Genomic DNA, 27,499 nt, shown 5'->3' on the forward strand with positions numbered 1-27,499 from the left:
AATATGGAAATAATTCTGCTGTTCATTTCATATTGCTCAAGGTAAGGTAAGTTCTGTCCATCCTAACTGTATTTGGCCTCCATATAATGAAGTTCATTCTAACTTAGGCTATTTCTCCCTGACCCTTGGTAATTATGCCAAGAACACTTTTTTAAATTAACCCATGCTCACCCAAAGACTCATTTAAGCAAAAAAATATAAGAATATTTTAGAATTTAGTGAAAAACAGTTTTGTCCTCCTTTGAGTTGAGTCTATCATCTAACCCAGAACAGGCAATAAAGAAGAGTAGTTACTAGCTTTGTGCCAATGACCTACATTTGTGTACACTTGTCTAATGTTATCTTGAAAAAACAGCTTGCCTGATGGATTCCATATTTGGTCAGATATCTAAATTATAAACAATGATCTTCCTCCTTGGGTTTTCTGAATGGGTTCTCTTAGTTATAGAATCATATAATGTTCAGAACTGAAAGAGTCATTAGAAACCACCTAGACTAACTCCCTCATTTTACAGGTGAAATGACTTATTTAACGGCAAACAATCAATGGAGCAGAAGAGTTAGGCCCCAAGTGTCTCAATTCCAACTTTTCTTCCTATTCATGTTTCATAGAGGAGTTCCTAATTATGCTGCAATGTAAATTCATGACATTTTCATCTTTATAAAGTGGCATTGCCTGCCCCAACTTCCAACCCTTGCCTCTAAACTGCAATTAAAATAGTACACCAAGGTAGATATTCATCAAAATGAATCAAGAGAAAATAATATTAAATTAATATGTATGTAATCTTCTTTTATTGTGCTCTTAGAGTGTGATTAAGACATATCTCATGTGTAAGAGATAGTAGACTTTGTTTAAAAACAAGCCTTTAAGTTTTCAGTATTTCTTAAGCCTCATTTTAAGAGTAGCAGAAAAAAAGATGAAATGACCAATACAATGCATTTAAAGCAAGGCAAAATAGGAGATATTTTCTTAAGAATATTCATTCATGCAATTATTTATTCACTCAGCAAATACTCTTTTGCAACTTAATCTGAGCCAATCTCCATGTCAGACATGAGGGATACAAAGAATAACACAAATAAACTTGGAACTATGTTCATGGAACTTATAGTAGGGTAGCAGGCCTCAAATAAATATTACATTAATTAATAAATAATAACAAATTGGGTTAAGGAATTTACTTTTCTTTCTGAAGAATAGAAATCTGATCCAATGCATGTGTATAACAAAATAAACAGACAAGGCCAGGGGTAGTCAGAGAGGGCTTCTCAAAGGAAGTGACACTTAAACAAAGAATGAAGGATAGGTATCAGTTAACTAGCCAAAAGGAAGATAGTGATAGTGGAGTTATACAGCATTTTAGACCCCAAGGTTTGTTGCTGGCACTAGTGTGCTACATTTTTCCATTCAAGGAACAGAAAGATATCTATTGAGAACTTTATCCAAAGAAATTATTTCTCCTCATCTGTGTAGCATGAAACAATGCCTGACACGTGCTAGATGCTCAACAAATATTTAAGTGAAGAAAGAATGAAGAGCACTTGTTAGTATAAGACTATGAAATTCAATTGGTAGCTGAGCTTTCTCTGAGTCCAGAGGTACCAAGATTGCTCTAAAAATAGCAAGAAAAACTGAACTGCCTTGTTTAAAGATGCCAAAAGTAAAGATGTGCTTTTGAATGGCCGTTCTCCAACTGAAACACCTGACCAGAACTATGAAATGTTAAAAAATTATTCATATTATTTCAGTCAATTTTATGATATTATATAAACAGTATTTATTTTAAGTACATGAATGACCCCTATTTTGTCTTCCAGCTAAAGTGAATACCATTTAAGTAATTAGATCTGTATTCACATCTCCGATTATTCTCACTGAAAGCAAAATATACTTTTTCTTTTTCTTCCATGGTAGGTTAGATCTAAAATTTCTAGCTAATCTACTTAAATGTTTCCATCAATACAAACATTTACCTCTCTTATCTTTACTTGGTGCACTTCATTCATCCTGGCCTTCTCACTGTCCCTAGGCCCAAACTCACTGTAGTCTCAGGGTCTTTGTACCTGTTATTCCCTCTAACAAAAATATTCTCCCAGATTCTGAATGCCATGGCTGCCTCCTTCTTATCATTTAGAGCTCAGCTTAATGTTACTATATTAAAAGATCTGCCCAAGAGAATATGACTCAGGTATGCGAATATGGCACAGTGCCTGGCCCATAGCAAGCACTCCACAAATAATAGCTATTATTATTTTTAATGTTAAATAGCAAATGCCAGCTGAATGCCTTCTATTACTCTTGGCATGGTGATGGCCACTTTATTCATTTCTAATGCTTACTACTACCACATCAATATTAGCATCCCTGATTTTACAAATGACTTATTCAGAGAGATTAAATTGCTTGCCCAATGTCACTCAGCCCATAAGTGGCAGAGTCTGTCTGTCTAAAATTAAAAAAAAACTGTGTGTGATTTTTTGTACCACATAAATTTTGATTAAAAGAAATTGAAATATAAATGATGCAGTTAATGGACTCACATCAAAATAATTAAGATGGTCGAACTAATATGATTTCTGATTGGACAACAGCTTCTAATTTCTCCAAACCTTTCTATTTATGAAACTGACTAAGCCCTAAACTCAACTGAAATTTTAACTGACACTTAATTTCCTTATGTTTCAGTTAATACTGTCTTAAAATTTCTCAAATACTGATAGTTATTCCCTACCACCCAAATGAGTCTTGTTAGTAGCCAGGTAGTTTCACATAAGTGAAAAAGGGATCAGTGAGTATCTCAGGGCACTGATCAAGGTTTTATATTCTTCTCTGTCTTCCCCAAAAGAGGACAGTGCCCTGCATGTCTGTGCAAATTGGAAGTCAGGGAACTGGGAACCTGTCTTGTTCTGTGAAAGATCTTGATTCAAAAAAAAAAAAAAAGAGAGAAAGAAAGAAAAGCAAAAAAAGCAGCAGACATATACTCTGGGGCTTGGAGCTTACTATAAGATAGAAAAGAAATCATGGAATGTAGCCTGAGACAGAAAAAGATTTGAAGTTATGGATCAATAAGTGAAAAATAGCTTAGAAATTTAGTCCACACTCTTCATTTTATAGATGAAAGAGATGAGGCATAAAATTAAAATAAAGGTCAGATAACAAGTGAGAGCAGAAGTGGGGTTTTGTACTGACTGTCTAATATACTTTAATTTACCCTATACTGCCTTACATCAAAATCAATTAACTGATAAAAAATAAAAATAAAAATTACAAACAAATCAATTAGCTGATGTTGATGTATTTTGTTCAGAAAGTAACTTAAGCTGCTCTCCAAGAGAGAACTAATAAAAAAAATAATAAAGTGCATTCTTTTAATATTAAAGAGCTTAGCCACAGTCAAGCTTTCTAATTAGGTCAGTATAATTTAACATGGACTAAAAACCATCCCAAGGTGGGGATATCAAAAATTCATAATTTGCCCTGGATGCTATCTCTGTGACCTTAGAGGTTTCAAAAGAGCAATAATTTATTTCTGCTTCCTAAGAGATTTAGATATTTATACAGGCAGCAGACTAAAAAGAAAATGCAAAAACTCACACAAACTCCAGGAGTAATAAAGATTTCAAGTCTTTATAAATACCTGTCCTTTTCCTTTTTAGTCTGCATTAAGATATATTGACAAGTTTCATGTCCAAGTTAACATGAAATGACAGAGTATTCAGAACACTATGAAAAGCTACAGGGTAAATGATTCAATGCCATTTCAACTATGTTTTTTACTAAAAGAGTTCTCAGTTTGAGGCTATATACAATTCCAAAGCATCTTTCAGCTTTAGAAACATCTCAGTGGAAAAGTTTAGAATCCAGTGCCATCACTCTACATTTACCTAGCTCTATTGTGTTTGGTTTTAATTTCTCTTTCTTTGTAAGATCAATTTCTCATTAGTGTTAAGCCAAATGCTTCCAGGGGAAAATGAAAAAAATGCACTTAGTTGAAACAGGTTTTTACCAGCCTATAAGGAACAAATAAATTTAATATAGAATAGAAGAACATATTATAAATACACAGGTTTATATCTAGCTAATAAATAACACTTTTCAAAGTATGGTTCAAAGAAAGAATATCCATTAAGATTTGAGTAGCTTTGCATTGTCGATAAGGAAAAACTGGCATATTCATGCTAACAGACATACCATAGTACTATGAAATGTACCTAAACCTGTGAAAATAATGAAAAAATATTTTTTAACATCTTTATTGGAGTATAATTGCTTTACAATGGTGTGTTAGTTTCTGCTTTATAGCAAAGTGAATCAGCTATACATATACATATATCCTCATATTTCTTCCCTCTTGTGTCTCCCTCCCACCCTCCCTATCCCACCCCTCTAGGAGGTCACAAAGCACCAAGTGGATCTCCCTGTGCTATGCAACTTCTTCCCACTAGCTATCTATTTTACATTTGTTAGTGTATATATGTCCATGCCACTCTCTCACTTAGTATACCACGTTCTTGGATTGGAAGAATCAACATTGTGAAAACGACTCTACTACCCAAAGCAATCTACAGATTCAATGCAATCCCTATCAAACTACCAATGGCATTTTTCACAGAACTAGAACAAAAAAATTCACAATTTGTATGAAAACATATTTTAACAGTGAAAAAAAATATAGGAATTTCAACCCTATCAAATGAAGTTAACTCAAAATATCTTCTATTGTCTCCTTCTACAATTTTATTCTTTGCCTCCTTACCATAGTTAGATAGCCAGAGCTCTCAGTGTGGACCCTTATGGAAAAAACAGGGTCTGATAAATTAATTTATACTAAATGTGGTAATTAATCAGATACTAAGATAAGGGATTTGAGCACTAATTTGTTGACTACTTACTGTGTCATTATGATGCTCATTTCCTTCCTCAAATAGTTTTCAGTCTAGAAAACATATTTATAACAGTATTCTGAGATCTGGGATACTGAGGAGTGTATTCGAAGTATAAGAGTACAGAAGAATAATGATGTATGGGTAAGGAGATAATAACTGAGGATCACAGAACATCACCCAGATGTGATTTGAGCAACAACAACAAGTAGTTTGAGAATGATAAGGAATCTACCAGAGAGATCTGAAGCTGGGAAGCAGGAAAAGCTAGATAGAGGAAAACTACTTGCCAAGACTTGAGGTCATGGAAAGACATAGACTCTTCACAGGATGACAAGTGGTTCATTATGAAGAGAAAGAATGATGGGTGTAGATGTGAGGAAGCAGCTAGGAGTTTGAGATGTGATTGGAAAGGCAGAGATAGATTAAGATTATGAAAGAATCATACATCATACTGAAGAGTTTCGGATTTTATCCTGAATGCCGCATGGAGACTTGGATAGGCATTAAGTCAGTGGTAAGAGCATCATACACCACACGGTGGCCAACGTGTTGAAATAGGGAGTGGCCTGGTACTGAAAGCAATGGACTTGAGGATATGGGGAGGAGGAAGGGTGAGGTGTGACAGGGCGAGAGAGAGGCATGGACATATATACACTAACAAACGTAAGGTAGATAGCTAGTGGGAAGCAGCCGCATGGCACAGGGATATCGGCTCGGTGCTTTGTGACCGCCTGGAGGGGTGGGATAGGGAGGGTGGGAGTGAGGGAGACGCAAGAGGGAAGAGATATGGGAACATATGTATATGTATAACTGATTCACTTTGTTATAAAGCAGAAACTAACACACCATTGTAAAGCAATTATACCCCAATAAAGATGTAAAAAAAATAAAAAAATAAAGATGAATGTTGATGAGAGCTTCAAATAACATTGTGGTAGTAAGAGAAAGTGGTAATTATATGTTAAACCTGAAACTCAAAAGTGAGAACAAAGCTGCACTAAGCACCCAATATCCTGCAGAGACACCTAAAAATTTAGGAACCAGGTAGCTCATTCGGGACACAGGTAGCTACACCAGTTCTGCTTGTCTAAATGTCATCTCAGCATAGCATTATCTTCCACCTCCACGTCCTTCTTCCCTCCTCACTTCTGTGTGTATAAGACAATATTAGAGAGATGGGGAGACATTCTTTGTAGACTCTGGCTTAATGTGGATTGTGAGATTTTTTTCCTTACCCCTCCCAACTTGAAATTCAAGTAAGGGAGAAAATTCCAAGGACAGTCACAGACATTATAAAACTGGTATCTTATTCCTTATGGAACATTTGCTTAGATAACAGAATTGCCAATCGTCTTCTGGCCCTGTTTGAATAGGGGGAGAAGATAACTGGAGAGAGACGACACAGCAGCAAGGGGGGGTGGCAGGAAGGAGACCTACACTCCTACCATTTAGAAGAGCAAGAGTATGTGGGGTTCCCATGGGTTGGATGGAATTTAGAGAAGGGAGGCAAGCATGAGTGTTCTAGGCTCCATGAGCAAATTGACAGAAGTGAGAGCTGACAGAGAGGGGAAGAGGCAGTGCCTGAAAAGGAGGCTACATCAGGGAACACTCAGGAAGAAGGGCCCACAGAATAACTGACATGCTCACAATTACCAGTCTTTGGAGGCCTCCATCAGCAATGGGTCAGTGGATAGCACTTCACCCAGAGTGGCAGCTGCATCCCAGTAAGGACCAAAAAGAAGTCAGGGAAGGAAGAGACACTGCTCCCTTACCAGTTCTCTCCTCCCTACTATGACACACAGAGGAGAAAGAGAATTGGAGAGAAGAAAGAGAAGAGGTGTAAAGAGAGACCATTCTCCATTCTCCTTGTAGTTGCAGCTTCCTGGGTTCGAGTCACTTGCTAAGGGCTGAGCAAGTGGAGGGGAAGAGCAGAACATCAGAGATAACTGTGCCCTTTGTGACAAATAAAAGTTATCTGAAAGCTGAGGGACCTTCTGGACGTTCAAAGGAAGTAGAAAAAGGGATTAGACAGAACATGTTTAAAGGCAATAATTAGAAAAGGTCAAACCACTTCATGTTTGTTACCCACTGTGTTTAGGCTCTCCAGTAAGCCAAAATTAAGGGGTTAGATGTAAGAGATATTTAAAATGTGCAATAGATCTGGCTTGACCAATTTGTTATGATGGAAAAAAGACAAGCAAATGATGACTTCTGAGTTAATAGTCTGAATTTTACCCTGAACTTTAAAAAGGTAATACTCTAGGTTTCCCATCTTTGAGTACAGTTATGTCATCTAAAAAATAAAAGATTTTATGATGGTTCTTAATCTTGTTTTCATCACAGATTCCCTTGAGAATCTGAGGAAAGTTACATAGTGTCTCCACAAAAATAGATACATGCACACTCAGAATTTTTCATACAAATTTATGTAAAATAAGAAACATTGGTGTAAGAAGCCAATCTGAGAAAAAAAAAATGAGTGTAGTTCAGTCTATGTTGTTTGCTGTGTCTGTGACAAATCCTTGTAGCTATATCCTCAGAAAGAGGACAATAAAAGTATGTGTTTGTGGTTTTTATTTTATTTCATTTTGTTTTGTTAATGGCAAATACCTTCCAATATCTAGCTCTGACAAAGAAGCTGCCTCTGTTCCGTCTCACCCTTTCTGCAGAGCATAGAGGTTCTGAAATGATTCGGTGGCTCAGCACAAAAGGCCCTGCAATTTCTTCAAGTTCCTTGCAGTGATGCTCAGAGCCAGGGATGAGATCCATTAATTAAAGTAACTTCTGCACTTAAACTTTCCCTCTTGCTTTCTAAAGGCCATCATACATGTCTTTCTGGGTCATCTCCCTTCTTCCTTCCAGCTAAACTGCATCTAAAGGGAAGAGAAGGTGACGGCACAGCCCTCCTTGAGTGCATATTGCCCTTAGCTTTGTAAAATCTTACTGATCAAGTTAAGGAGTGTGAATTTCTCTATTTCATCGTCTATAGGAAACATGTGTCTCCTGTTGTTACCCTTGAGTTTCCACTTCTGTCAGCTTCTATCACAGGTCAGAGCTGCCACTAAGCTTGTGATTTAATGCAAAGCTTTCTTCTGATGCTTACTTTGGGTCAACGTATAGTAGCTGAAAGTGCAGTATGAATTTTGGAATCCAGCAGGCATGCTCTAAAATCTTGATAGTTATTTCTGTCCTCTGTGCCTCATTTTCTTCCTTTTCCTTTATCAAATGAGTGTAAAATTACACCTGGGGTCTTTGTAAGTATTAAAATGTATTAAAAGAGGTTTTTTTTTTACAGGGCTTGGCAGACAGTAGGAGCATAATAAATATTATCAAACAAACTATATGCCATTTTATTTTTTAAAAGTGATTTGAAGTGCTCTGGACATCAATTTCTTCATCTATAAGATAAATCACTTAAGGTATATCCAGTTTATTTCCATCCTCATTTATTAAGTACCAGCTATTGTGGAGTTTACGAAGACAACAAGTGCAGGAGGTTACAAGTGAGTCAGGTAGATACTGGCAGGCAAACAAATAACAAATCAAAGACCCTGGCTGAAATCAAGGCACTGTCACTTGCTGAATAGCCTTGAATAAAGCAATAAATTATGAGGAACCATAGTTTTCTCATTAGTAAATGAGGCTAGCAATACTCAACTCACATAGTTAGAAGCCTTATGTGAAATAAGGTGTAGAAGTTTAGTATGATGCCTGACACATATAAAGTGATTAGTAAATGCTTAGCATTAGCAGAACCATATTAAGACATTTATAGGTCCTAAGCTCTCTTATTTTTTAAAGGTTTCATCTCAGATTTTATCAAAAATCATAAATGTACCTATATCTCATATAAAATGTACTTTTGTTATAGAATATTTTGAAATATTTCTTATAACTCTGTCATTGAAAGTACTAATATAATAGTAAAATTTTATTATATTTTTATGGTGGTAACTCTTTCTTATACATCAATGGAAGAGATAAATTTGGGTTGACTAATTGTTACAACATTCCACTGTATTATTTTCAACACTGAAGTAGTTTTTAATTATTTGAACCAATCATTTTTTTCTGTTCTCAAGTCTTAATGTAGCCACTTGAAAATGCTGAAACTGTAGTTCTTAGTGGATAAGACACACAAGCTATCATGTACGAAGAAAAAAATGTGACAGTGCTATTTTGCTTCTGAGGAAGTAGAAAACGAAGGCAGTAATAATCCTAACTAAAGAGCATTAAGGAGGAGTTCAGGCAGATAGCACATTTGAGCTGTGATAAATAGGTAGGAATCTAACCACTGAAAGGTACATGGACTTATGACTAGAGAAATGGTCTCCAAATACAGGTATGAACAGTTCAATTGTGCAAGATATTCATTAGGGGATGGGAGGGGGGAAAGGAGAAAATGGAATAACATGTTTGTTTTACTTATAATATCTAATTATTATATGTTTACAGTGTACTTAGCATTATTAGTATAGCACTCTATGTGTGTATGTGTGTGAGATGCATAGGTAATTTACAAATGAAATAAAACACACAGAGAAAATGTATTACAAATGGTTTGGAGACCTGTAGAGCACAGGAGATCAGGGATGATAGAAGTTATGACCATTTGGTGGAGACTTTTAACTGTTCTACAAAGGAGAAGTATGTTATTTTGCAGGCTAGACTGAGAGCCATGAAAATTTCAGGCAAAAGAGTGAGCTCTAATTTAGGAAGTTAAATCCAGAGGAAATGTACAATTTGAATGCAAGGAGTGAAAGACTAGAGTTCAGAAAAACAATCAGAAAACAGGCTTATCAATAAATAATTTTACCTATCCCTCCCACAAAGCCTGGATAAGAATAAGACTTACCTAATGTTCAGCCCTCAAATGAGTTGTCACCTCCCCTGAGATTTCTCCTCTAACCACACTCACATCCCCCAGGCTGGTGAGCTGTCGCTCTATGTAATCCAAAGAGTTACCTGTGCTTATTCCTTTCCAGAATTTAATATGCTGAATGTTAATTTCTTGCTTGCTTGTCTGATGATTCCTCTTTAGTTGTAATTCCTGAGGGTAGGAACTGGAATTTTTTCTTCATTGTATACCAGATACCTTCTGTAGTGTCTGGACTACAGAAGTTATTCAATAAGAAGTTGACGAATCTAACTGAGATGCTTCACTCTATCTCCTGCTTCCAGCCATTCAATGGCCTAATTCCTACTTCTTGTAGGTATCATCTTAGATATCACTTTCTCTGGAAACGTGCATCTCCATTAGCACAATCTCATTTAATTATAATTACACATATAATTGTTTTTCCTATTAAGAAGATGACAGGAGGGACGCCTTCAAGATGGCGGAGGAGTAAGATGTGGAGATCACCGTCCTCCCCACAAATACATCAAAACTACATCTACATGTGGAACAACTCCTACAGAGCACCTACTGAACGCTGGCAGAAACCTCAGACTTCACAAAAGACGCCCTCAGGCGACCTACACACAGAGGCGGGGCCTAATCCAAAGCTGGACCCCAGGAGCTGTGTGAACAAAGAAGAGAAAGGGAAATTTCTCCCAGCAGCCTCAGGAGCAATGGATTAAATCTCCACAATCAACTTGATGTGCCCTGCATTTGTGGAATACATGAACAGACAATGAAACATCCCAAATTGAGGAGGTGGACTTTGGGAGAAAGTGTAGACATGGGGTTTGCTTTCTGCATCTAATTTATTTATGGTTTTATGTTAATCTTAGTTTAGTATTTACAGCTTATTATCTTTGGTAGATTTGTTTACTGATTTGGTTGCTCTCTTCCTTTTCTTTATTTTGAGAAGAAAGTGTATTCTGTTGTTCTTGGATGGAATGTCCTATAAATATCAATTATGTCCATGTTGTTTAATGTATCATTTAAGCTGTGTTTCCTTATTTATTTTCATTTTGGAAGATCTGTCCATTGGTGAAAGTGGGATGTTAACATCCCCTACTATGATTGTGTTACTGTCGATTTCCCCTTTAATGGCTGTTAGCATTTGCCTTATGAATTGAGGTGCTCCTATTTTGGGTGCATAAATATTTACAATTGTTGTATCTTCTTCTTGCATTGATCCCTTGATCATTATGTAGTGTCCTTCTTTGTCTCTTGTAATAGTCTGTTTTAAAGTCTATTCTGTCTGATATGAGAATTGCAACTCCAGCTTTCTTTTGATTTCCATTTGCATGGAATATCTTTTTCCATCTCTTCGCTTTCAGTCTTTATGTGTCCCTAGGTCTGAAGTGGGTCTCTTGTAGACAGCATATATACAGGTCTTGTTTTTGTATCCATTCAGGCAATCTATGTCTTTTGGTTGGAGCATTTAATCCATTTACATTTAAGGTAGTTATCGATATGTATGTTCCTATGACCATTTTCTTAATTGTTTTGGGTTTGTTTTTCTCAGTCTTTTTCTCCTCTTGTGTTTCCCACTTAGATAAGTTCCTTTAGCATTTGTTGTAGAGCTGGTTTGGTGGTGCTAAATTCTCTTAGCTTTTGCTTGTCTGTTAAAGTTTTAATTTCTTCATTGAATTTGAATGAGATCCTTGCTGGGTAGAGTAATCTGGGTTGTAGGTTTTTTCCCTTTCATCACTTTAAATATGTCCTGTCACTCCCTTCTGGCTTGCAGAGTTTCTGTTGAAAGATCAGCTATTAAACCTATGGGGATTCCCTTGAATGTTATTTGTTGCTTTTCCCTTGCTGTTTTTAATATTTTTTCTTTGTATTTAATTTTTGATAGTTTGATTAATATGTGTCTTGCATATTTCTCCTTGGATTTATCCTGTATGGGACTCTCTGTGCTTCCTAGACTTGACTGATTATTTCCTTTCCCATATTATGGAAATTTTCAACTATAATCTCTTCAGATATTTTCTCAGTCCCTTTCTTTATCTCTTCTTCTCCTGGGATCCCTATAATTTGAGTGTTGGTGCTTTTAATGTTGTCCCAGAAGTCTCTGAGACTGTCCTCAATATTTTTCATTCTTTTTTCTTTATTCTACTCTGCAGTAGTTATTTCCACTATTTTATCTTCCAGGTCACTTATCCATTCTTCTGCCTCAGTTATTCTTCTATTGATTCCTTCTAGAGCATTTTTAATTTCATTTATTGTGTTGTTTTTCATTATTTATTTGCTCTTTAGTTCTTCTAGTTCATTGTTAAATGTTTCTTGTATTTTTTCCGTTCTATTTCCAAGATTTTGGATCATCTTTACTATCATTACTCTGAATTATTTTTTAGATAGATTGCCTATTTCCTCTTCATTTGTTTGTTCTGGAGGGTTTTTATCTTCCTCCTTCATCTGCTGTTTATTTCTCTGTCTTCTCATTTTGTTTAACTTACTGTGTTTGGGGTCTCCTTTTTGCAGGCTGCAGGTTTGCAGTTCCCATTGTTTCTGGTGTCTTCCTGCAGTGGCTAAAGTTGGTTCAGTGGGTTGTGTAGGCTTCCTGTTGAAGGGGGCTGGAGCCTGTGTTCTGGTGGATGAGGCTGTATCTTCTCCTTCTGGTGGGCAGGACCACGTCCGGTGGTGTGTTTTGTGGTATCTGTGAACTTCTTATGATTTTAGGCAGCCTCTCTGCTAAGGGTGGGTTTGTGTTCCTGTCTTGCTAGTTCTTTGGCATAAGGTGTCCAGCACTGGAGCTTGCTGGTCGCTGAGTGGAGCTGGGCCTTAGAATTGATACGGGGATCTCTGGGAGAACTTTCACCATCTGATATTACGTGGGGCTGGGAGGTGTCTTGTGGACCAATATCCTGAACTCGGCTCTCTCACCTCAGAGACTCAGGTCTGACACTTTGTTAGAGCATCAAGACCCTGTCAGCCACACGGCCAGGTACATGGGTAGTTTCTTGATTTTTCGGAAGTCTGAGGTCTTCTGCCAGCGTTCGGTAGGTATTCTGTAGGAGGTGTTCCACATGTAGATGTATTTTTGATGTATTTGTGGGGAGGAAGATGATCTCCATGTCTTATTCTTCTGCCATCTTGAAGGTCTCTGGTGTGCTGAAGAGCTTGCTGAAATGCAGATTCCTGAAATCCACTCCCAGACTTGAGTCAATATGCCGAGGTTGGGCCCCAAGATGTGAGCCCCAAGATTTTTAACCATGTCCTCTATTCTTCTGTGTATTACTTCTTAAAACTACATGTTTTTCTATAATTACCTCAAAATATTTCGTATAAATAAATGCATTAATTAATTAATTTTTTAAAAGTACTTTACTATAGCATCAAAAAAAGGATAAACCTGACAAAAGATATCTAAGACCTGTAGACTGATAACTACAAAATATTTCTTGGAGAAATTTTAAATGACCTAAATAAATGGAGATATGTCATGTTCATGTACTGTAAAGCCATATCGTTAATGTGTTAATTTTTTTGTGAAAATTGAGCTAAAGCACTGAAATTCCAATCAAAATCTCAGTAGGCTTTTTCAAAATTGGCAAGCTAATTGAAAAATTCATATGGAAATGCAAAGAATATAGCCAAAACAGCTCTGAAAAAGAAGAGCAAAGTAGAAAGAATTAACTTACATGACTTCAAGACAAATCATATTGATACAGTAATCAAGACAGATCAATGAGATAGCAGAGACAGTTAAGTAGTTGTTGACCTACACATATAATGTTAATTGATGTATCTTTTGGGCAGGGATTTTGCAAGCAACTTTTTATTAAGGAAATGCCAAACATTTACAAAAATAGAGAAAACAGTTTAATGAGCAGCTATTTACAGCTTCACCAATTTTCGACTCATCAATGTGTTTCCTCTATGCCCCAACCTAATTCCCTGTGCCTCCGTGAATTATTTTTAAGCAACCCCCAGACCGCTCCATCACTTCATGCAGTAAATACAGTCAATTCTCATTTTTCTGTGTATCTATGTTCTATAAATTCATCACAAACACTGAATTAGCAAATACTGAACCATTGTTCATGGGGGAAAAACAGGGTTACGTTCCTGCAAGCCTCTGATCACCTTGTGGACAACTGGTCAGTACATAGCCTTGTCTTATGCATGTCTGTTTAAAGACATCTGATATAATATATAATGGTGATTTATTAACATTGAACTCACGGTCAACAACACCATAACTCATAATGGAAAGAGGTTTACCTAATGCATCGTTTTTCTCTGTAATGTACAGCTAATGGATTTTTTTTTTTATTGGAGTATAGTTGCTTCACACTGTTTTGTCAGTTTCTGCTGTACAGCAAAGTGAATCATCCATACATATACATATATTCCCTCTTTTTTGGATTTCCTTCCCATTTAGGTCACAACAGAGCATCCAGTAGAGTTCCCTGTACTATACAATAGGTTCTCATTTGTTATCTATTTTATGCATAGTAGTGTATATATGTCAATCCCAGTCTCCAAGTTCATCTCACTCCCATTCCCCCTTGGTATCCATACATTTGTTCTTTATGTCTGTGTCTCTGTTTCTGCTTTGCAAACAAAATCGTCTATACCATTTTTCTAGATTGCACATATATGTGTTAATATACGGTATTTGTTTTTCTCTTTCTGACTTACTTCACTCTGTATGACAGTCTCTAGGTCCATCTATGTCTACAAATGACCCAATTTCATTCCTTTTTATTGCTGAATAAATATTGTATATATGTACCACATCTTCTTTATCAATTCCTCTGTTGATGGACGTTTAGATGCTCAACATCACTAATTATTAGAGAAATGCAAATCAAAACTACAATAAGGTATCACCTCACACTGGTCAGAATGGCCATCATTGAAAACTCTACAAACAATAAATGCTGGACAGGGTGTGGAGAAAAGGGAACTGTCTTAACACTGTTAGTGGGAATGTAAATTGATACAGCCACTATGGAAAACAGTGTGGAGGTTCCTTAAAAAACTAAAAATAGAACTACCATATGACCCAGCAATCCCACTACTGGGCATATACCCAGAGAAAACCATAATTCAAAAAGATACATGCACCCCAATGTTCATTGCAGCACTATTTACAATAGCCAGGACATGAATGCCAATTAATTTTTGACAATGGAGAGAAGATAGTCTTTTCCAAATGGTGGCACAGAACAACTGGATAACCATATACTAAATAAATAAATAGTTAGATTCCTACCTCATAGCATGAACAAAATGTAACTCAAAATGAATCATAGACATAAACATAAAAATTAAAACTACAGAACATCAAAAAGAAAACATAGAAAAACTTTGTGACCTTAGGTTAGGTAACAAACCTAACCTATTGCTTAGTACAACAACAAAAGCACAAAGCATGAAATAGATTGGACTTCATCAACCAAGAACTTCTGCTGTTGGAAAAATGCTAAGACATGCCAGAAACTGGCAAAAAATATTTGCCAGTCTGATACCTGCAAAAGGAATTCTATATAGAATATAAAAAGAACTGTCAAACCTCAATAACAACTCCATAAAAATGGTAAAATATTCTCACACTCTCTTCACCCAAGAAGATATACAGATGGAAAATAAGCAAATATAAAGATGCTCAACATCAGCAGTCATTAGGGAAATGGAACTTATAACAATAAGATTCTAGAGTACCTGCTTATCGTAATCACTAAAATTAAAAAGACTGACCATATCAAGTGTTGCAAGAACTCTCACACTGGGATGCTAGAAATGTAAAGTGGCACAACCATGTGGAAACAGTATGGCAGCTTCTTAAAAAGTTAAACATAAAACTAACCAGATGATCTAGTCATTACAGTTCTAAGTATTTATCCAAAAGAAATAAAGCAAATATTCATAAAATACATATATACAAATCTTCATAGCAGCATAGCAGCCACAAGCTGAAAATAACACAAGCATCCACCAAAAGGTGAGGGATATGCAAGTTGTGCCATCTACACACAGTAGAATACTGCTCAGTAATGAAGAGGAATTGATTCTTGATCATTGTAACAAGGATGACACTCAATTTAATGTCAACTTAATTATGCTGAGTGAAATTAACTAAACAAAAGGAGTACATAGTGTTAAGAGTCTATTTATATAAAATTTTGTAAAAGTGAAAACTTACTCTAGTGATAGAAAGCAGATCAGTAGTAGTCCAGTGATAAGGGTGGTATGAGAAGGGGCTGGGGGGAGAGAATACAGAGGAACACAGGGAAGATTTGAGGGGGACATATATGTTGATGATCTCGACGATGCTAATTAATGGTTTCATGACTGTATATCTATACGTGAGAACTTTTCAAAGTTATACGCTTTAAACATGCGAGCTTATTATATGCCTATTATACATCAGTAAAGCTGTTAAAAAAAATTGGCAGCTCTCATTGACCTAAAATAAAGACAGATATTTTTCATAGTATGAGAGGTCCTGCATAATCTTACTCCCTGTCTACCTCTCCAGTCTTACCTTGAGCCACTCTCTGCTCCTGCTTTTTATATGCCATCATAATTGGCCATTTCATTCTTCAAGGTCTTGTGGTCTTTCCCATCTGGGGGCCTTACAAATGTCATTCCCTCTGCTTTCCCACACTTTGCCTAGTTAGCTCTCTTTCATCCTTCAGTTCTCACTGCAATACTTCACTCAGAAAAGATTCATCACCCTAAATAGTTGAGGCTTTCATAGTAAGAACTTTCCCTGGCACTCTCTACTTTTTCTTTTTAAAAATTTGTCACAAATTTTATTTAAAATTTTGAGTAAATTTTCAATTAATGTCTACACACACCACAAAAATAGAATAATTTACATATATTATCAAGTTAATACTGTTAAAGAACTAGTTAGATATAATTATGATAGTTTTACATATAAGGAAAGAGACTGAGTAATTTTAAGATCATACAAGTACTCGTCAATGGCAGCGATTTGAACGCAACCCTCTCTGACTTTAAAGCACACAGTCTCAATTAGTGATTAATGATTCCGTGATATAATATCCATTATGATAGGGTACTAGAAAAAATCTAATCTGGAAGTCAAAGCATGATCTCTAAATAATATGGCAGCAGGTGCATAGGTGGTACTCCCAGACAAGCACTTGGAAGGGTCTAAAATAGGTTGTACTATCTGACAGGTAAGCCAAACATGGAACTGGAGAGTCCAGAAAATGATCCTGAAATTTGGAGATCAAGATAGGCATCAGGAAGCTAGCAATGAATCCTTGCAAGATAGGGTAAGCACAATGGTATACTAGGTAGATTGTGGTATTGGGCAAGTTACCAAGGCAAAGATCCAGTAACTAAGTGCAAGATGAGAACCAAGACACCTCCAGGTCGAGGCAGAAACTTGTGGAGAAATTTAGAGACCAGAAGAGAGTAAATGTGCCTTGATACTAAGTGCTAGAATGCTGGTTTGCATTTCTAAAATTTCTCCCTGTCCACAACGGACCGTCACCTTACCACTCCCTTATTACCCCATTCCAAGTTCAAGGATGTCTCAGAAGAATTAGTCTACAAATCTGAAGATTCCAAATGTAGGAGTCACATGGTAATAACATAGGGCAGAAGACAAAGAAGCTGGAAATTGCAAAGAAATATTAATTCAGTATTCAATTATCTCAGTATTTGTTTGCAATAGCCAGATGTTATAATATAAATTGCATTCATTGTCTATTCTATTTTTTTCTTTTCTAAATTAAAAAAAGAGCTTATCTGATAAGGATTTGAAACTTGAATCAGTAGACAGGCTTTTGGTTAAATGACATTGTCACTTGACAGGTAAAAAATACCATGGTATTCAAAATTCTTCATCCTCCAAGTGGATCAGTGGCCTAAAGTACAGGAGTGTTCATAAACTATCTTTGTAATATATTGCCTCCTGTCAGTGAGAAAGGACTTATCTTAAATTAAGAGCTAAAATATTACCAATATCTAAGATACATTTATTTCTTTAAAGGGGGTGACATTTTTCTAAGATACATTTATTTCTTTAAAGGGGGTGACATTTTTAGCCAAACTTCTCACCTGCTAGATTAGAATTTACACCAGTCAGTAAAATGTAGACATTTTCACAATATTAATAATCTGCACAAACTGTAGTAATTTAACTATATTTCAATAAAGTGTGTCATTCTCACAAGAGAAAGCTTATTTGTTTATAAAAAGTATAATCTTTGCTTTCAAATAAATCTTTTTGTAGCATGTGTATCTTTGTGATTGAAATGGAATGAGTACATATATTCCATTTTTATAGAAATAGTGCTATCTAAATAACAAACAGAATTTTTCATTGACCATCTTAAATGGATTATATAACTTCAGAGACCACTGTGTTTTCCAAATGTCTCATTAATATCCCTGCTAGACATAAATTACAGTCAAATCCTCTATTCCTAGTTTGGCTTACTTCTAAATTTGGCTCCCTTCTCATACATTGTAAATCAAATTTGATCCATATTGAAAATCCATATTGAGAACAGTAAACTGGTCTCTTTATGGATAATAATATGTAAGTATAAATTAATAAGCAATATTCAGCAGCCTAGAATCTAATCCAATTGTTAAAAGTTCAATGCTGCCCATAACCATGAGTTCTGGACTGATTGGCAAAACTGAATACATATTTTAAAATAACATAAAGGATGTTGATAAACTGATTTAGCCATTATTCTTGTATCTTAAATAGTTTAATGTTATCATGTTGCCCTGCAATAAACTATTCTTTTCAGAACTAGGAGGATCCAATTTTAGGATTTTAAGTTCAGTGAGACCTTTAGTTTTCTACCTAAAGTAGCACATACTGTTACTTCCTCTTTCCTAAGTCAGTCTAAATTCTAGTGGCATATCAAATAAAATCACAACAGCCATTTCTGTTATGTCTCGGGTTGCTTCAGTAGGTCGATGCACTGGTGAAATAATAGGTTATACTTCAGGAGCATAAGAAGGAGAAAAGGACAAAAATTCTAATTAAGTTTGATATCCTTATATTTCTGGAATGATGAATACACAGGAGAATATGGTAATCCTGAATGTCAACCTCATTTTCACAGAACTTCTAAAAATTTTTAATAATGCTTTAATTTCTCACCTTCATATAAGACTCAAGATCCAGTTTTGATAAAGGTCTTGAAAGAGCCCAAATGCAAACTCAGATGTCATGCTTTTATGTTTGAAAAGCGCAGTACGAGCAGCCCAGGTTTCAGGTATCAGGTCTGTCACTCCCTTGCTACACGGGTTGCACTGCAGAGAAACCACCATAAATCATCTCGAGGCTGTATACAATTAATTTTATGTTTGTACTTGTCCTCCTCTATGTTTTTATGATGTTTCTTTTTATATTTGATTTTTGAGGTCATTCTTGGTTTGAGGTGAAATACCTCAAGCTTAATATTAAAATAACACTGGTGATAGTATAAGTTTTAATAATCAAATTCAGGGTCACCTTTTTTTCCACAAGTTTTAAAAGGAACTGTCATAAAGTTGTCAAAAGAAAAATAACCCGTAACTCCCTAACCTTTTTAAATATAAGAAGGTGTTATGTGGGTTTATTGCATAATTTCTTGAAGGGCAAAACATTTCTACTATCACTGCATATTTTCACAGTGATCCTTTACCTTATTTATTATTACTTGGAAGTGGTTTCAGATTTCATGAGAGTTTCTTACCACTTACTTGATTTGCAGTAAAACAGGAAAAAAAAAAACCTTTTTAATAATTTTCAGAATAGCTATTCTTCCAGACGGGAGTCTACGGATCTTAAATGCTTCTAAATCAGATGAGGGAGAGTACGTTTGCCAAGGGGAAAATGTCTTTGGTTCTGCTGAAATCATAGCTTCCGTTTCTGTGAAAGGTAAGAAAATGTGGCTAAATGTTTTATAAGCATAGTTTCATGGCCTTATCAGAAAGTGAATAAATATAATGTGCATGTATGTGTATTTGCATATATGTGTGTGCATGTTCCTGTTCAAGAAATATATTGTACACAAAGAACTAACACAGTCAAATTGTCCCTTTCCATTATTTAGGGGACTATGAAGAAAGGAACACCTTGTTGGTAGAAATTTAAATATTATGCTCTGAACACACTATGTGGGAGGGTAAAGAAAGCTTTCTGAAGTTTTAGTCGATGTCTCAAAATTTAAAAGTATACCAACAGTATAAAAATATTTTCCTGAATCAAGATTAATTTTAGCATCAATCAGTAATATTCCTTTGTTACCACTTCAACTGGGGATTTGGGGCAAAAAAAAAGAGTAGCAAAAGGAGGACATGAACATGTGGTGTTGAAATATACATCAGATGAACTGACATCAGAGCTACTCTTTGATTTCTGCATCAATGGAATTTTTATACACTGTAACTTTTTAGTATGCTTAAATGTTTCTGTTAGTTTTCTAACAGTTAGTTAGTTTTCTAGTTCTAAAGTGAACTAGATTCCAAGTCTAGAACATTCTTTTGAGACTACCTGTCATTGTTTAGTACTAAGAAAATCTCCTATCTTAGACATTCTCTTCATTTGGTAAAGGAATAGTTTTCACGATGAAGTATATCACTAATTTTTTCCATTTGTGCATGTAGTATATAATGAATCATACTTTGGCCACAAAAAATATAGTAATGTTCATTTTCCCCTTTCTTTAGAAAGAGAAATGTAATTAAAATAGCCAGCACTCTGATATTTTAGAAAAGAGGCAAACATCCAGGGAAGGAAGGAACATAATTTTAAAAATGTCTTCACTTATAGCATACATTACTGGAATCCAAGTCAGTCTTCCAGTCCAGGTCTCATTCCTTGTGTGTGCTAAACAACATTTTTCATAGTGAGGCAATGCTGGATCCACAGACTTTTTAAATTTAATAATAACAAAAATGTTCTCTGTTAATCACGAGTTAAGTGGAATATTTAGTTACTCAGAACATTCCAATTCTCACAGTTTAAACTGCAGTATGCTGTGATGATCTGTCTTCTCTGATGAAGACAGAATTTAGAATGCCACACAGAATATTTGACTTCCAGAATGTTAATATTTACTGTGGCATTCCCTTCCTGGTATCACTCTTTCTGAGACTGCTTTGAAGGAGGCTGCATATTAAAGGATCTTATCAGTGGTTAACCATGGTCTTTCATCAGACTATGCTATTGCAAACAGTAGAGCTGAAATAGGAAAATTAGGATAATTTTTCATCTGTGTCAGGCTTCTTGAGGTATCTACAATCAGGAACCTAATTAGGAAAAAAGAAAGTATCAATATCCTGTCTCCATCACCTCCCTACTTTATTAAAAAAAATATCATATTGCAGTTGTTTGATCATTAGCTTAACTAACCCTTAGATGTACAGCTGGTATTAGCCTTTATTGGTTTAAAGTTGCTCTAAACCCAGTAAAAATGTATCTATTTTTTAAAAATTTAACTGAATCATTAAATAGTTAATGTAAACATTTTTTCTCAAAAAACATTTCTATTCAATATTTTGCCTTTTTTTTTAGATCTCAATTAAAGCATCCACTGTCTATCAAAGGGGATATTTTATAATCAGCCAGAGGTGCCTCTTCTACTCCTCTACTTACAAGGTTTTGTAAACTATAAAGTGAATACAAGCTGTTATAGTAGTAGTAGTAGTATAGTTTTTATCTCCTTTAAGATAGTAATTTGAAGGAAGGTGCTCTGTATAACCTTTAAAGTGAACTCACTTGAATTATTCCTCCTTAGATGTGAAGTATTTTTTATTGTAAAAATTATTTTATTTATACTTGATGATCCTTGAAGGTAGACAGGGAGGCTACAGCTTCTTTTTTCTAATGTTCCTCCTTCCAGAGCACCAATTGCTCTTTCTAGTTATGTAGTCTTTCCTCTTTTTCATCCAAGCTGACTTCTTAACAGGAATAGGGACTTTTAAATCATCTGTTCCCTACAAATGCAAATATTTCAATTAATATGGTAATATTTGGTAATATTACCAAATGGTAATATTTCAATTAATAATAGTTTATTAAAAGATATGTATCTGGAGCAACTATATTACATAGATTCCTTGTTTAATTTTTCTCTATTATTTAAAATGCAGAATGAAGGTGAAAACTATACGTTATGCTAATTAACATATTTTTATTTCTATAGAACCTACAAGAATAGAACTTACTCCTAAAAGAACAGAGTTAACAGTGGGAGAAAGCGTTGTCCTTAACTGCAAAGCAATTCACGATGCTAGTTTGGATGTCACTTTCTACTGGACACTGAAAGGACAGCCTATCGATTTCGAGAAAGAAGGTGGACATTTTGAAAGCATCAGGGTTGTAAGTTAATAAAATTTTATTCTTTGAGTAATAATACTTTTAGAAATTTAGACTCAAATGTAAAAACCTTCTTCTCTGTGAAATGTTAAGGAAAAATTAGGACAAAATTCAAATTGATTCAAACAATTATTTTATTTCATTATTTTATGTTATGTCAAACCAAAAATAATACTTATTTAAAACTCTCCCAGTAAGAAATTGGGAATACTTGATTATGCAGATCTGGTTTCTTTGCCATTTTTTTCTATTTGATTAGTATTGTCAATATTTACACCTTACTTCTCAAAAGTTATGTGGCTACATAAACATAAAAGTGTTATTTAAAGCATTCTTAGCAATTACGATACAATAAATAAATGAAATAAGCCTGCCTGTCCTACTCCTGAAGAAATAGTAATTCTTGGAGATTCTTTAATCTGTCACAGGCTATAGAGCTTAAACATGCAACCCAAAGTCAGAAATGCAGATTAGCCTTAGACAAACATTCACAGACATGCTCATTTCTCATCTGCCAAATCTTTCCTTGTATTATCTTTTATATATCTATGTGACAATCAACTAAATGGAGTAAGAAATCTTTTGAACCAAATTCTACAGTATGATCATAGTGTCTTAACAGAGAAGTAGAAAAATGATCTTTTCCCCCACAGGCTTTTTTGAAACATAAAAGAGTAACATAATGATGGAGAGAGACAAGGGCAATGGAACTCGGGTGGCAGAGAGAGATTTTGGCTAAAATATCTCATCTATATTGGTTAAAGAGGTGGATCCAAATACAAACTATGCCTACAAATACAATTTAAAATGCTGCCACATACGTATTAACATCAGTTTATTCTTCTGTAAACATTATGGGAAGCACTGGTAGACCACAGCTGTAATGAGCCCAAACATATAAAACTTGGCTTGGATTGAATTTTATTTTAAAGGTAATGTGATACAGTGGGAAAAGTCCTAGACCCAAAGTAAGGAATTTTCTGGGTCAAGACCCAGCTCAGTCTTTAATCAGCTGTGTAACAAAAAGCCAGTCACTTGATTTGCCTTGGCATTAATCACATAGAGCACTAAAGTGAGGGAGTTGGACCAGATAATTTCTAAGACCCCTTCTTACTCTAGAATTTGATAAATTTGTATTAGCAGAATAGTAAGAATGAATTTTCTTTGTTGCATTTGCCAATGTAACTTAAAGTAAACATTTTCTTCTAAATTATTCCTTTCATCCTGATTTACTTTGCAGTTAATGAGAGACTGTATAAATAAGAAAAAATTACCCAACTGCATTATTCACATCTCATTAAATAAATCAATTTTGTCAATGGTTATGTCATGTACAAAATATTTAGATCGTGTTAAACTCATTTTCCTCGAATTTGCGACTTTTCTTTTTTATTTACCTTGGGTCGATCATAGCTTCAAATTTTGAACAACTTTTATGCTATGAATGTCATAAAACAAAACCAGAAAAATATGACACAAAAATATTACATTTGAAAACAAAAAAATATACCATCAAAAATATTTCTTCTTAGGATTACCTGTAAACATTCATTTTGATTGATCAGAAATATAAAGAAAAAATATGTCTAAATTTTGTTTTTTCTTCATAGAAGCAGGCTTCCTCTTTATTTTAAAATATCAGTAGAGAAATTAATGGTCTGATAAATTATATGAATTCTTGTTTTTGTCTCTTATATGTTACCACTTTAGTTTCAGGTCCATTCATTTGTATAAATAAATACCTTTAATCCTTTTCATAAGGTTGGCAGTCAATAATACCTGCTGTATCTCTCTTTACACATATGCTGTTCCTGCCCTTGAGAATTACAAAATTGACTCCTTACTCCATGCAAACCTATATTGCTACAAGCCATAATAAATTGAGCTCAGTTTGTAGACAGTGGTAATAAACTCCAGAATAGAAAAATAAAGCAAATTAATATATTGAGAAGTGAGAAAAATATTTAGCTTAAGGTTATGTAGAATATATCACTTTAGCTTATTTTAAAAAATTAATAGAAATATGTTTGTACTTAAAATATTTGGAAGCTTCAGAACTGCAAAGTTAGAAGAAATTGTCTATTCCCTCTACCCCAATTACCTCAAACACTGATTGGGTCCTTGTGGGCTTCAAGGACATACATGGGAGAGAATCCCATTCTGTGACTTGAAAAAGTCAGAGAAAAAAAAGAAAAACATTCTATTCCCATCCTGCCTTTCACCTTGTGAAATATAATATGTCTGAGAAATAACATGTTTTAGAAGGAGGGATAAAAGTGTTATAAGGAAGTGAGATTTGGGAAGACCTCTGGTCATGTGAATACTTTCTGTTTGAGAGGCCAATTGAAGACTCTGGGAATAAGAGGGCAGGCCAGGGCTCAGAAGAGAGCCTAGTGGGGTGATCTATGGTTTGCTTTGAGTTTCAAAGGAGAGCCATTGACGAGACCTTAGGGGTATAGGCTGGTCCAACAGAGTAAGAAAGCCCAGCAGGATTCGGGACTTAAGCAGGAATAGAGTGTGCCTTTGACTGAAGTACTCTTTAGGTTAACTGACCTGGCCCTAACCCACCAGTGTGTGACTGAATGGGGGTGAATCAGAGGAGAAAGGGGGGTATATATTTCAAGTATATTAACACTGCATAGTGTCAAATGAATCAACCAAATCTCTGAAAAAAAACCCAAAAAGATACCAATTGTGTTGATACTTTCCATCTTGTAGTGCCAAAATATAGCTTAATGAAGTTCTCCACCTTTCAACTTGTTATAGTGATATCTTTTATACACAGCCATTGGTTTACAGATGAAGCTCTAGGAAAAATTTTATGTGTAACTTTTATAACACCTATAGACAAGGTATATTTATGTTTTAAATAAAAGAGTGCTTTTGGACTGCAAGAGAGTGAATAAATAAACATATAATCACATCAGGTTAAAAGAATAATAGCTATTGCTTTGAAATCTATAATGAAAATGCTTCTATTTCCCTTGCCTCTTGACTTAGGCCATGTTTTACAAACCCAGAAATTTGACTGATTTTTGGAGTGAATCCATTATTGAAGCCACTGTTCAAAGGGTCCAAACAATCAATTAGTCTGTAAACATTTGATCCAATTCACCCAAATCCCTTTTTTGGCAATGATATGAGTTAACTGAAGGTGGCAAATTAGTGAGGCTATTCTCAAGATTTAATTTAGATTCAATTGTACAAGCAAAGTGCTGTGCAGGATCCAAGTTAAAATACATGGACTTTCACCCCTAAGAGAGCACAGATTAAGGAGACAGACAGCAGGGTGGGCTAGTAATCTGCTATCACAGTGCTATCACTAGAGAACTCTACATACAGCTGGCAGAAGAATTTGGTATTTGAACTGGACCTGGACTGGTAGAATTTTGCCAGGTGTTAGGAGGAGAAGCTGCATTTCAGACAGAGACAGCAGGTGAAGCAAAGACGAGGCAGAGAGTTTAGAGCACGTCTCGGGAACAGTGAGGAACATGTAGCCCTGATGGCATAGTGACGACACAGAGTAGAGAATAAGTCACTATTTGTTGAATACATTTAAAGGAGAGCAGCAGAGACCTCATTGTTAAAGGCACTGATTTCGGAGTCATGGAATTTGGGTTTTATTTGGAATGCAACAGGGAGCCATGTGACTCAGATTTGTTCTTTAAGAAGATAATTCTGACAGCTGTGTGGAGCAGGGGTTGAACATGAGGCAGACTTTACATTCATTCCAGGCAGGTTAAGCAGAGGTTACAATGAGGAATCGACCATTATAAACTTCAGCCTTAAATAACCACCCTGTTATCAAATAATTATTTGCAATCGTGCTTTGACACAATTGTGTTTTGACACAGTTTTTTATGTTGGTCAGAGGTCTTTGAGAACCTCTTAATACTCTCAGGATGTCTGAACAGCACCTGAACATGGCCGTGTGACTCCAAAGCCACAGTCTTAATGGAGGACTATGGTGATCCATTGTTCTCCAGAGACTTGAAATCCCTAATTATTCATTGAAGATGTAAGCTAGTTTTAATCCCTACAATGCATAAAGATCAGTTACACTGAATATCATGGAAGCCTGTAATTTGTTCCTTTTGGAGCAGAGAAAAAAGCCAAATATTTGTAATCAGGAAGGTTGGCAAAAGAAGAACTGCCCTTTCCATTGTGAGCTCTCCAAATGTGATAAATTGCAACTAAATGGGCAACCAAATCAAAGTGCACTATTTCATGGTCCTTCATATTCACTCAATCCTCTGGTTATAACAATACACTCAGGAAAGCAGAGTAGGGATGTTTGAGTCCATTTTTAAATGAGGAAACAGAAGCATAAGACTTTTCCAGGCCACATGAATTCTAAATTGGGGTAAAAATATTAAATACACTGTGATTTTTAAACTACGTTATGTTGATTCTCCTTTGTAAAGCTCACCCTCTCCACATTCATTGACCATTATGTGTTCAGCCCTTGCCTATGAACTGTGGGAAATAAAAATAAAAGGGAGATTTGGTTCTGATCTTCAGTAAATGTAAAGATGGCATAGAACATAAAGTAATTCAAGAAAAATATGACCATAAAAATTACTATTTTTTGTTAGAGCCAAATACTGTTGGAGACCAGAAAAGAGATTAATGTGAATTTTTTTTATCATTGTGGAGAAAAGTGAGGAAAGGAATTAATTTAGCACCTGCTATATGCCAAGCACTCAGCTTATATATATATATATATATATATATATATATATATAAAAAAATATATATATATATATACACACAAACAATAGCTCATCAATTCCTCATAACAATCATATAAAGTAATATTATTTGGGAAGAAGGTGCCACCTGACGTAGACCTCAGAGGATGAGTAGCATTAGGATAGGAAAAGAAAAAAGAGAAAGTCAACCTTAGATCAGAAAAGATATTGTATCTCAGGGTTACAAGGGATCCTGGAGATTATTGAGCTAGTCCTGGATTGGTACATGGATTCTCCATCAGTATCATCAGTGTCCACTGTAATCCTTTTAGTGATGAGGAACTCACTCCTCTGACGTAGTCCATTCCACTACCAACCAGATCTGAATGTCAGAAAATTAGAAAGTTGGAGTAATTATGATAATCTGTATACTAAGCATAGGAATCATAAGGGAACATGCCTGATTCATAGCCCTGATTTGTGTGGAGTATTAGGTGAGTGAAGGGGCCAGAATATAAACTCCTTAATACCATAAGATTTTTTATTAGCTGAAAGTAGTAGCCTATGTCAGTCTTCTTATCATGGTTACTTCTGTTCCTAGTTTGTCTTCTTAGGAATTAACCACTATTTCTTAAGGAGTAAAAGTGTCAGAGTAGGGCTTCCCTGGTGGCGCGGTGGTTGAGAGTCTGCCTGCCAATGCAGAGGACA

General features: G+C 35.3%; 1 protein-coding gene across 4 annotated transcripts in view; it reads left to right on the forward strand.

Annotated features, from left to right (window-relative positions):
- The window catches only part of CNTN5 (contactin 5), a 1,371,648-nt gene that overhangs the window by 1,171,459 nt on the left and 172,690 nt on the right, over positions 1–27,499 (forward strand). For all 4 annotated transcript variants that reach the window (XM_060303945.1, XM_030883710.2, XM_060303947.1 and 1 more), the window contains 2 exons: positions 19,531–19,658; positions 21,928–22,103. In XM_060303945.1, the coding sequence (XP_060159928.1) occupies positions 19,531–19,658; positions 21,928–22,103 (304 nt within the window). The remainder of the gene's footprint in view (positions 1–19,530; positions 19,659–21,927; positions 22,104–27,499) is intronic.

This window comes from Globicephala melas, chromosome 8, assembly GCF_963455315.2.
Source record: "Globicephala melas chromosome 8, mGloMel1.2, whole genome shotgun sequence".
NCBI classification, from domain to species: Eukaryota; Metazoa; Chordata; class Mammalia; order Artiodactyla; family Delphinidae; genus Globicephala; species Globicephala melas.